Source organism: Aquila chrysaetos, chromosome 21, assembly GCF_900496995.4.
Source record: "Aquila chrysaetos chrysaetos chromosome 21, bAquChr1.4, whole genome shotgun sequence".
NCBI lineage: Eukaryota > Metazoa > Chordata > Aves > Accipitriformes > Accipitridae > Aquila > Aquila chrysaetos.
In genome coordinates, this window is record NC_044024.1 from 2,878,635 (window position 1) to 2,890,911 (window position 12,277).

Genomic DNA, 12,277 nt, shown 5'->3' on the forward strand with positions numbered 1-12,277 from the left:
CCTCAGTCCCTCAAACCCTCTCACAAAAGGAAGAGGCCAGGTAACTCACTCATGCTCTCCTTAAACATACCAAGTAAAAGAAGATAAAGCCATCTACCTTAAAAACAAAACAACACAAAAACCTTAAACCCATAATCAGTTACTAGGGAAAGTTATAAAGTTCTTTTCCTGTGACAAATAAATCATACATTCAGACAAGATAACAAACCTTCAGCAACATATAATTACTGATTTTAAGAGAACATTTTGATCCTTCCCATTATCAGACATCAGGGGAGAATTCTGTGTGTCTCAGACTAGTTATAGTTATGCAAAGACACAAACCTAACCATCAGCACAGGGATCACTGAACCAGTAAAGGACTCGAGATCTTTTCACTACTGCCTGTCTAGTAGACGACTGCAACTCTATCATCAAAGGGCAAAAAGCAGCCAGTCTTGAAATCATGTTTAATGGCAGATAAGAGAACACTGGAAACGGGTTAAGATTTAAACTTGATAAAAAGAAAATATTTCTAACTTTATTCTTAATGTAGTAAAGCACACCTACATAAATATTAAAATTCTAGATATTATGAGTTAACAAAATACCATTCTTCTGATTTAAGGTTATTGTGAAGTCTCTCCAAAGCTATCCTGTGGGAATCAAGGTCAGCTACCTCGAACAGATTCCCCCTGCTCTTTTTAGAGACTCAGGATACCATAGCAGATGTCCAAAATAATCTTCAAAAGTGGTATTCCAAAACAGAATTATTACTATTATTATATTGCAGCACTTTTCAATGCATAAAGACACTCATTGTTTGCCATTTAAGAGTATTAATGTGCTTACTTTTTTTTTTTTTTTTAAAGGCAGCTTGTTCTCATAAGTCTTTATAAAAAAACTGTACATTGTTGCAATGGCTGAGGGCACTTAATTCAAGTTATGGGCCATACTATTACTCTCTTTTATTAACATAACACCACCTAATTGTGGAGGCTTTCAGAGATGCACAAAACTAGGTAGCTGAGTCATCCATGTCACTGCCAGTAATTACTCACAAAGGAGTTATGCAACTCCTAACACTGACAAAATTCAGTGGCCTTTGACAGACCAGGCTCAGAACATGCTTAAGAGGATGGACAGAAAACATTGGCCAAAATCAAAGATATATTTATTTAAATTGGCACAGGCAACAGATTATGCACAACAGCAGCAAAGCTCAACTCATGAACATGCTTTTTGGAAGGCAGCAACTTGCAATGCAGCCGTTCTCTAGCAAAATACTTTAGTTTCCAGTCACTTTGTTGTTTCAGCCTTGTCTTCCTTGTTACTGTCAGCCAACTAAGCAATTGGTTTCTGAAGTATTTCAAAAATAAGTATTTGACTGAGGTTGCATTTATGCATGCACTGAAGTCAATTACACTTCTCCTTTTTATTAAATGCATGCAAGACTACTGTTACTGAACAGGCAGAAAATTCCAAAGTTACTGTATTCTGCCCCATTCCAAGTATTTTTGCATTTCATTCAGCTTGGTCAATAAAATGTTAACATCTACTGTTTCTTTGTAGACTGCAATCGTACTTTAATAATCTACAACGGCTGATTATAATCAACACCCTCATACCTATTTTTATTACCACAAAAATACTTATTAATCCTATATTTAGGAGGAAGGAAGTTCACTCAATATTTGAAGCTTAGACTGCATGACACACACCCTTCCTACCTATTCTTAAGGAATTCCCACAGTCACAAAATTGCTTCACAAGTGACACTGTCATATAGGAATATAAGAACAGACAGGAACAGCACAGCGCACAGTCCAAAATGTAATCCTTAGCACTTCAAAGACCACCAATGTGAAAAAGGGCAAAATAATTCAATCCTAAATTTCTTCCAAAAGTTCATGTTGGTTTTATGCCTTGAAGCATGAAAATTTGTTTCCTACCTTCAAGATCGCATTCTTCCCCTGCCAACTGTTTTTACTTTGTCCAGTCAACACGAGCGTTACTTCACTGGAAACGCACTTATTTCTAATACTGTAATCCTGAATTTAGTCAACAAGCAGATTCCTCGGAGAGAACTGTTTCTCTAATTTTTCCTCCTATGCTACAACTGATGGACAAGAGCCCAAGTAAGTTAGTCCTCAAAATACACGACGACTTCACAGTAACACAGCTGACTGTAGTTCCAGTGAGGCCGAGGTCCCCGAGATTTATCAGACTACCAACGTAAGGATGCAGTAAGTACTACAGGCTATAATTAATTCTATAAAATTTAAGTGAAGAATCCAAACGAAACCAAAATTAATTTCAACATAAAATAAATATTTGTTAAATCCCCAAACCACATGAATGTAGAATTCCAACAAGTGAAAAGTACTACAGATCCCTGAGATGCACCTAAAATAAAGCGTTATGACAATAACAAGTATTTGTTAATGTAATTTGGGAACTTCATACGCAACTTAAGAAACTGGTTTTGGTATAAACGAAGTCTCAAACGCTGCTAGCCAAATGCAACACGGACGTAACAAACATGATGTCTCATTTTAATCAGAGCGCAACTGAAACAGTTTTACACAGACCCTGTTAAGTAAGTGGTTCATGTATGGGCTTGAGGAAGATATAATTTAAAGAATGACTGTTGCAAACGTTTGCCTTCCGATGTCGCGAACACAGAGCTGGTTCGGTTGGACATCCACCACCCAATGCGAGCGTGACTTCAGAACCAGGCTCCTACAGAAGTGCACTGCCAAGCTCAAGTCTCATTATTCGCCCAAGCCCAGTCAAGTATTCGAAGGTAACTTAAACGTCACCACCATCAGCAGAACTACCTGTGTGAGCTTTGCTGCGTTGGAGCTAGGGCTGGTTCTCCAGCCACGCTTGCTAACTGCCAATACAATATTTATGGCAAAATCTGTACGCAAAAGCAGCACTAAACACAGTACTCTGAAAGTAGCACCAGCCTCGACGGAGGGGTATTTGTCCAGCCAAAAAAATACTGAGAGATGCACAATAACCACAAATGTTCACATTGCAGCTGCAATACTCCAATCATTTTAACACTGATGTATCACAATATCCTTGAAGAACAAATCAACGGGGCCCAGAAAGTTTTCACACCTTCAATAATCTTCATACCTTAACTACAGCATACTATTTTTACAAACCATAAGATTAACAAATAAGCCTTAATACTTCTGCTGACTTTTTAATCCTTACCTGTAGCTTCACTAGCGTAATTAGGATTTCTCTAATATTAAGGTACAGGGACTGCGTCAAGTATTATTAGATCATTACAATATTTTAAAGTGTTAAAGTGTAGCAGCCATGGTGTAGAAATGCATGTCCAGTAATTACAGTACTTGGAAGTAGCACTCTGTAGACACAGCTACAGAAAATAAAAATAAAAAAAAAAAACAAAACCAACTCTAAGAAATTTAAAACCTCATGGCTTTATTCCTATCATGAATTACTGGGTTGTTTTTTTTTCTTTATATGTATAAATTTTTATCAGAGAGTAAAATTTCCACAAGATCCTTTAAAGGATATCCTTTCACTCTTCCCAAAACTTCAACCTACGCCTGTTTTGCACACTTTGTACTTACAGATGAATTTGCTACAGACCTTTTTACTTACGATAAGAAAAGCCTACTGCATCACGGAAAGCAAGTCTGACCAGTTTTAAGAAGCTTTATTTAGATAACATCTTTTGTGCGTCTAATACACCTAGGTGTAATCTTTTATTTGTCATACCTGATGATACTTGATACGCAATCCTACGCTTCTGATTTAGAAGTGCAAAAGTTTTAATACTCGAGTGTCACATTCTGCTGAGATATTATTACAGCATAACCAGTCTTACCATTTATTTTCTTTTAAATAGCATTTGGTACTTGCTTATGGATTCACCTAGAGTGCTAAGCAATACCTTGAAGACACTCTCGACGTCGTTCCTTACGTTTTGGCATGCAAACCTCAGTCACACGCTCCTGGTTCTTTCTGTTAGTTGCGCGTATGGTAATTATTGTGTAGCTCCTCAACGAAAAAGCAAAGGGACCCCCTCCTAGTGACAACCCACCTGGATGCGCATCCAGCTTAGTACAGTCAAATTTTCAGGAGAAGTTAAAGCAACTTTCCACAGGAGCTACGGCCATAAAACCGCGTTTACAAAAAAATCCTCCGGAGCCGTACGTTAACCGGGAACCGACAACGGCGACACGAACGCCGCCACGAAGCACACCGGCCTTCGGCGCTCTTGAACGGACGTTCCTTCCCACCCGCTAACTTGGCTCTCCTCTAACTCCACACGTGTCTCCGCCGCCTCGCAGCCCGCACCCCGGAGGGCAGCGCCGTTTGCCATCGCCTTCCCAGCCCTGCAGCCGCCGCCGGGCGCGGCAGCGGCGGCCGCCGAGGGAGGCCCCGGGGGGGGGGGGGGGGGGGAACGGGCCCTCCCGCGGCGGCGGGGTCGCGCCTGGGGACCGCCGCCGCCTTTCCCGGGACGGGCCGGAGCCGGGGCCAGCTCCCAGGAAAGGTCGGTCCCGGCGCGGCTGCTCCGGGGGACGAGGCGTGAGCAGGCCAGGTGCCCGGGCGGCGGGGGAGAGAGAGGAACCGGGGCGGGGGGGGGGGGGGGATCCCGAGGGAGGCGGGGAAGCGGCGCCGGCGGGGGAGGGCGGCGGACAGACCGGGGGCAGCGAGGAGGGAAGGGTGGGGGGGCAGACCCGCGAAACCGGGGAGGAGGAGGAGGAGGAGGCGGGGGGGCCGGCGGGGAGAGGCCGGGGCCGGGGGCGTTGCGGTCTGCCCGCCCCCGGCCCGACCGCTCCCAGGCGGCGGCGGCGGCGGGGGCCGTGGAGGCAGGTGCCCGCGGGGGAGCCGGCCGCGGTGCGGGGAGACCCGCCTCCCCCCCCCCGGGTCCCGGCCCCACACTGACCTCGCCGCCGCTCACGTACAGCTCCATTTTGTGGCAGGGCTCCGGCTCCTCCGCGTCCTCCAGCGGAGCGAACGGCACCATGTCCCGGCTCTCTCCTCTTTAGCCGGGCAACCGCCGCCAGCCCTTGCACATTCCCCGGCCCTACGGACCGGCTCAGAGGCGGCGGACGGCCGCGGCGGGCCCCCTCCTCCTCCTGCCCATAGAGCGCGGCGGCGGAGCTGGGGCTGCTGCTGCTGCTGCTGCTGCTCCTACTGCTGCTGCTGCTGCCGGCCGGCGGGGGCGGCTCCGCTCTGCGCTCCCCCGCGCACACCCCCCAACATGGCGGCCGGCGGGGGCCGGGCCTGCGCGGCATGGGGATGACGTCAGGGCGGGCCGGAGAATCCCCTGCATGGGGGGGGCGGTGGGGGGGGGGGTGGTGACGCGCGGTGACGTTAACGTTCCCTCAGCCGGGCGGCGGCTGGCTGAGGGGGGATAGGGATGGGGGGGGACACACACGGTACCGGCCTGCGGAGCGCGGAGGGTCTCCGGTTAGGGCGGCCCCGGAGCGCTGCCCTCCCGCCTGAGGGACCGCGGTTCAATAGCCCGTGGGTGCGCGGCGGCAGCTGGACGTTCCGCCTGAGTCTGAGGGGAGAGTGAGGGAGGGTCTCGGCGAGGCGGCGGCGGCGGGGGGGGATTTGGAACAAAACAAAGGGGGTAGAAAGAGCGATGGTGTGGAATGGGTGAAGTACCCGGCCTCTGAGAGACCCTTGTCCCCTCAGCCCCCAGAGAAATGCCCGGTCCCTACCTTCGGTGCCTTGAATTCCCCTCATAAGCGCCGGCGGGCCCACCTGGGGAGCAGCTCCCTCCTGAGGAGGCGGCACGGCGGGCAACCCGGCTGTGAGGAGGGCGGCTCTCGTTCGCGATGAACTGACGGGAGGGGGGGGGGGGGGGGATGTGGAACAAACCCAAACCCCCAAAAGTTTCGTTCTGTTTTTCAAAATTTCGAGGTGGCAGGATAGGAAGCACAGGCGGCCGGGAAGTGGAAAAGCATAGCCTGGTTCCCGCGGGTTCCTGGTAAGATGAAAAGCGTGAATAAGCTGTGTGCACGTCTACGGGAGAGTGGAGCAGCCTGCTTCACCGTGGTTACAAACACCAAGGGGATGGACTCCTTTGTTTCCAAGCATGTGTTTAGAGAGAAACACTACCGTATTTCCAAACCTGAGGGGGTAGAAAAAAGACCATGGATGAAAAAATAGTATTTCTCCATCACTGTTTGATCTTGGGAGCTGGAAAACGCTAGATGATACTGTCAAAAATACATATTTTTAAGGATAGAAAACTGCCTCAATGGCACGGAGTTTTTATTTAAACACTCTGCATGACTTACTGGTAAGCCCTGCCCTTTAGATAGAGCTAGCAAAGGAAGTCTCAAACCGTTCTTAATTGCCACATAATTTTGATGAAATTAGCACGACTGAGGAAACAAGCTGGTACACCCCATAGTCCAGAATGCTTTCCCATGCTGATTTTTTTTTTTTCTACTCAGAAGTCAATCGTCATACAAACAAGTATATAGTATAAGATGCTGTGCTGCTGTAGTCCTTGATTAAATTAGAGCGACCAGTTTCACAAAGCTAACCATTACCAGTTCCCCGTTGCTGAGCCTGCTGAAGAGAGTTGCCTATTGTGAATGTGTCATTGCAGCAACAGCCAGCTGGCATGTCAGCATTTCCATTGCAAACCTATTTTTAAAGGTCTGTAACTCAACCATGGAAGACAAATGTTTTGGACTGAAACGGGGCGTGTGTACCAGGAATGTTCATCGTTCAGAAAATAAAAGGCATGCAAGAAAATGCAGGACCAATGTTACCAGTACTTAATATCAAGAGAGAATTTGCATTTTAAATATAGAACTGTTTGGGCTAGGTCACTAGTAAACGTTATTTTTGTTATAGTAGGATTGTGCAAACATGGAGCTTTTAGAGCAATTAAGTGACAGGAGACAAAGGGACAAGGCCCAGCTTCATGGGCCTTTGGTTCGCACACAGCTACCTACCCCAGTGCCTCTGTTCGTATAACTGATGTGCATCCACAAGAAGCCAAATGGCCAAACCTTTTCTGTGAGATTAGTGTACTCGAGCAGTGCCATGAGGCAGATCTTAATTTAAATATAAAGGAAATCAAGTGAGAAGTGACTTTTTGAATGTGCCTGAGTGCTCAGCAAGAACTTGTGTCTAAAACTTGGGTTGCAGATGTCATTCTACTGCTTCTGACTTTTCCTATTGCCTCAAACAGTAAGAGATTGCAAAGAAGTGTTCTGGATCCCCAAATTCTTAACACTACGATATTTGAGAAGTTCAGAGAAAAGCAATAATCAAAGAAGTTAGGATTATTATTCATGTCAAAGACTATAAAAGGGTAATTATGATATATGTAGATATAATAATGACTGAATAAGAAAAAGTAAATTCAGAATTTCTTTTACTCTAGGTCTGACAACCAAAGAAACAAAAGGTATTCAATAAAAAGGCAACAATATGTCCCTGTAATTTAAAACTTAGCAAGATTCCCACCCCGCAATGGTCTTTTATAGAGAAATAAAACATCAAAAATATAATAGCAAGTCATTAATTTAGGAGGAACAAGGCCTCATGTCTTGGGTTTCAAATGAATATTTAAATTTTATATGTATGGATATTTTTTGTACCTTTTTCTAGAGCATCTAATCTAGCCTGTGTCCATGACTGTATGGATATCAGATCTCATTTGGTGTGCAGTTTTCAAATGAGGATATCAGATCTCATTTGCTGCGCAGTTTTCAGCTGAATATTTTTTACATCCCAGTAGCTTAATTTGTTCAGCAGGTTCTGCCCATTATGTTCCTCAGCAGGTCGTTGTATGATCAGCATGACATTATAACCACTTTCTCCTCTGTCAGGTGCTTTTATTAGATGAAGGTTTCAAAGTAACCAGTTTCTAAATATTTATTCACTTTAAAATTAATTCTATGACATGACAAAGTTGCTGAGAATGCTTTTTTACTGAGCCTAATAGGAAAGGAATTATAATTATAATGATAAATGGGATCTGCAGCCAAAATTCAGCTTGTTCAGTGTCAGTAACATGAACTCCAACCACTCAGTTGTCCCTTTTATAGACTTCAGGGCTGCGGCCAACTGACAACATCCATGCTTAGTTTGCTTATTCAATTTCCCTGAAAGTATCAGTCATACACTTGAAAATATGAACAACAGATTATTTACGAGGTAAAAAAAAAAAATCCCTGCAAATTTCCTGCCTATCATTCCTAGCAGGACATTTCTCAGAGAGGCATATTACAGAACTGCGTTCCCTCTTAAGTTTTCTGTCGATCTGTATCAACTTTGTCCCTAAACAAGATTATGTTAGAAGAATCCTGCAAACTTTGTGTTCATTCACCCAGAATGTTTTTCAAGAAAGGAAAAATAAGAATATTATCATCAGGCCAGTGTCTTCTGTTCCCCTCCTCCCCCCAGTTAATGATACTGGAATCTGAACCAGGCTAACCATGGCAAGTACAGCGCAGCTCCACCCTGGAAAGCAAAGCAGAAGAAACACTGTGAATATAGGAGTATGTGAATAGTATCTAGTTCAGCGAGATCTCAGGAAGGAAACTATACAAAAAGCAAAGTTTGATTAAACTGCCCAAGCCGAGACTGACATTTTTATTACGATAGTAAAGACCCTGAAAAGGAACAGGTACAAATTTGTCTTTTGTAGATTCACTTCAAAGCAGACTGTGAGCTCTAGTATTGATTGTGAAGGTGGTTTTAGGGGGCATACAGTTAATTTCTCAGGGCAAGATTATTCAAGTTCATCATCATTTCACCTTTAATCTTTTGTACAATACGATTTAACAACACTTGCACAGTCACAGTAGTACAACTCTTTCCTATTGTGTGGATGAATTTACGTGGGTACAAAGCATGCTTCTGTTAGCGTGACTTGTTCTCATACGAGAAGGAAAAAGAACCGTCCTGATGCATCAAAAATGTATAGTTGTATTTCTGTGTCTATGCCAGAATTGTTCCAGAGGAGGAACTGATTTATGCAGAGGGTGAGGTGCTCTGGAGAGTATGCTGTCACACGGATGTAAGCCAAGTTCAGTGGCACAGTTGTGGCTCTTAAGCTGTGGAGATCCTCTACACATAGCGTAAATTGCTCTGGTTCTAATAAGATAAATATTACAGCAACATTTTCACAGTTTTAGAAATTAATATCACGATACCAAATATCTGTATGTATTTGGATTAAGTTACAGAAGAGTACCATGACAAAATCTTTAGTCAGTACTCTGTTAGTCTGAATATGACATAGAAACCTGAGAGTCTGTATCCTATCCTGTATATACTGATATTTTAAAAAATGCAAATAGAGCCAAGCTCGTGTATGTGTGTGTATTTACAGAAGTGCGGTATAAGATCTCTTATAAACAGTTTGATGTTGTTGAACAGTTTATTGGATAGTTTGCCCCACACTACAAAGGCAAGAGAAGTCACTTACGTGAGGAAACAGCAAGAATCACTTTTATACTCAGTTATGGTTATCCTGAATGTATGAAGCATGAGTGAAAAGGTCCTTACTGAATCCCTGCTTCAGCTTTATGATTATATTTTTCCATCTACATCTTTCGTACTTTTGTAGCAAGTTTTTAAAAGCTCACTTATGGATAAAAAAGGAAGCCAATTTGAGACGATGCTCCTAGATCAACACCTTCAGAAAGATCCTTGATACTCACTATTTCATTCTCACCGTCAAAGCAAGCACTCTTCTGTCAGGCTATTTTAGAACCACAGGACAAACTTAGCAGCAAATTTTGCCACGTTCGTCCAAAATGAGCTAAAGAAGTATCTCAGCCATATGGAAAATACAATTAATTTATCTCTGCTGATCACATCGCTTTGACAGTAGGGGATGAAAACTGCAGCTAGGCACAGTGAATGAAGATCCTACTAGATTTTTTGATGCTTATCTAACCTTTTTTCACTTAAAGCTTTTTAGTTAATTTCAAAATGCATTTTGAATTCAAATGTCCTAAAATATATTTTTTTTCCCCAAAAATACAGTGAATGCTACAAACCAGCCAACTGACACATCTCAGAAGTTCTGTATCGTCAAACGAAAAGCTACGTACAGCCAAATTAAAGATCCAGTATCCTATCTCCAACACTGGCCAAGAAAGCAGATGCCAGACAGAAAAGACAAACAGAGTAAGCAGTAGCTAGGAGTACTTCTCCAGAATTTGTTTTCAGCCTCCAGCAATTCAGGTTTCATGAGCCAAGGGTGGTATCCTGCACAGAGTAGTCTTGATGGATGTTTCTTCCATCAATTTGCCCAAGCCTTCTTGAATAGCTACATTTTCAGTAACCATAACATATCACAACAAGTTCCACAAGTAAACCTTATTACAAAAGTATCTCACTCTGAGCCTCCTGCTTAGTTTCATCTGATGCTCCCTAGCCTTTTATTGTAAGGGAGAGTGATTAATCACCCTCTCCACATCGTTTGTGATTTTATGAATGGTATATATCCCACCTCCACCATCCTACCGTGCTCTGCTCTGTTTCGCAGGTTGAAGATTCCTGGCCTATTTAGTCACTTGTAAATGAATGTACACACTTTCACTCGTGATTTGGGAGTAAGTATAAAATAACTACCAATAACATGCACAAATTACAAAGAGAAAGGAAAGTAATGAGCAGTCATTAGCTATCAAAGTCCTTTGGGAAATGACAAACGACTCAAAGTAAATTACAGGCTGTCCTGGTTTTGGCTGGGATAGAGTTAATTTTCTTTCTAGTAGCTGGTATGATGTTATGTTTTCGGTTCCGTATGAGAAGAATGTTGATAACACGCTGATGTTTTCAGTTGTTGCTGAGTAGTGTTTAGACTAAGTCAAGGATTTTTCAGCTTCTGGTGCCCAGCCAGCAGGAAGGCTGGAGGGGCACAAGGAGTTGGGAGGGGACACAGCCAGGGCAGCTGACCCAAACTGGCCAAAGGGCTATTCCATGCCATGTGGCGTCATGTCCAGTATATAAACTGGGGGGAGTTGGCCTTAGGGGGATCGCTGCTCGGGAACTAACTGGGCATCGGTCAGCAAGTGGTGAGCAATTGCATCGTGCATCACTTGTTTTGTATATTCTAATCCTTTTATTAGTATTGTCATTTTATTAGTGTTATTATTATCGTTATTAGTTTCTTCCTTCCTGTTCTATCAAACTGTTCTTATCTCAACCCACAAGTTTTACCTTCTTCCTTCTGATTCTCTCCCCCATCCCACTGGATGGGGGGGAAGTGAGTGAGCGGCTGCGTGGTGCTTAGTTGCTGCCTGGGGTTAAACCGCAACACAGGCCTACCATGAGGACTGGATACACAAGCAGTGTTCGAGTAAGGAGAGAGTTTGTTTTACCACCACAAGCAACACTGCAGGGATGGATACTTGGGCTTTGCATACAGCTTTGAAGTCTGTGTGTAGAAAAGCCCAGCAGAGAACCACAGAGATGCTCCAGCCTCTATGTAACGACTTACAGTGAAAAACCCGAAGGCCCAGCTTTATCAAACCTCATTCTAAGTACTCATCAACAAGAATTTCTTTGGTAATTCAGCTCTTTCCAAAGACTACCGAAGAAAACTTAAGCAACTATATTTCTTATATAAATTCCTAAGGTTAGCTGAGCCAAATGCAGGTCAGAAAAAGTAATTAAATACTGAAATAAGTTACTGCAGCAGTATGCATACACCAACAGATGGCAAATCTACCACAAGCAATTGATCCTTTTTTTTTTAAACTGAATCTCACATACTTCTGTATTTTTCCAAAACTTGCTTCATTATGTTTCTTCAAACCTGTTTAATCCTTGAAGCTGAAACCAAGCCTGAAAATTTCAACTTGAATTCACAGTGAATTTTGCCTCAGAGCACAGAATAAACCATCATGATGTTCCAATATGCAAATGTATCAACAATGATGAATACTTAAGGAATTGATTGCATCCAAAATCATCATGATCTCAATCTTCAGGGAAGTTTTTGTGACAGCAGAGGGTGTTACTTCTGAAATGATACAGAGCCAAAGATGTTGCCAGTTCCTAACTTTAGCTAGGATCCCACATATCATGCCTCAAACCAGTATCCTAATCATCTCAGGTGAAAATTCTTCCCATTTGGGAAGACTATAATTAACTTCCTACTGAGCCATGCTTAGAAAAATGTCTCAACCTGGAAGATTAAATAGGGACTTAGTATCTGTCAGAAATAATTCAGCAGTAGCTGTTTGTGTCTTGCAGTATAAAGATACTGATTTAAAATATTATATTTAGAAATTGTTTTCTCTTTATTGTGGAA

At 43.4% G+C, this 12,277-nt stretch overlaps 1 protein-coding gene across 4 annotated transcripts in view; it reads right to left on the reverse strand.

The window, feature by feature from the left end:
- Positions 1 to 5,933, reverse strand: part of RPS6KA6 (ribosomal protein S6 kinase A6) — a 45,017-nt gene extending 39,084 nt beyond the window's left edge. For 3 of the 4 annotated variants that reach the window (XM_029996866.2, XM_029996865.2, XM_029996864.2), the window contains exon 1: positions 4,916 to 5,233. In XM_029996866.2, coding sequence (XP_029852726.1) covers positions 4,916 to 4,996 — 81 coding nt within the window. In that variant the 5' untranslated portion in view covers positions 4,997 to 5,233. Of the gene's footprint in view, positions 1 to 4,915; positions 5,234 to 5,699 lie in introns of those variants that run through there. The other variant, XM_029996867.2, reaches the window with a different exon arrangement.
- Between the last annotated feature and the right edge of the window lie 6,344 nt (positions 5,934 to 12,277).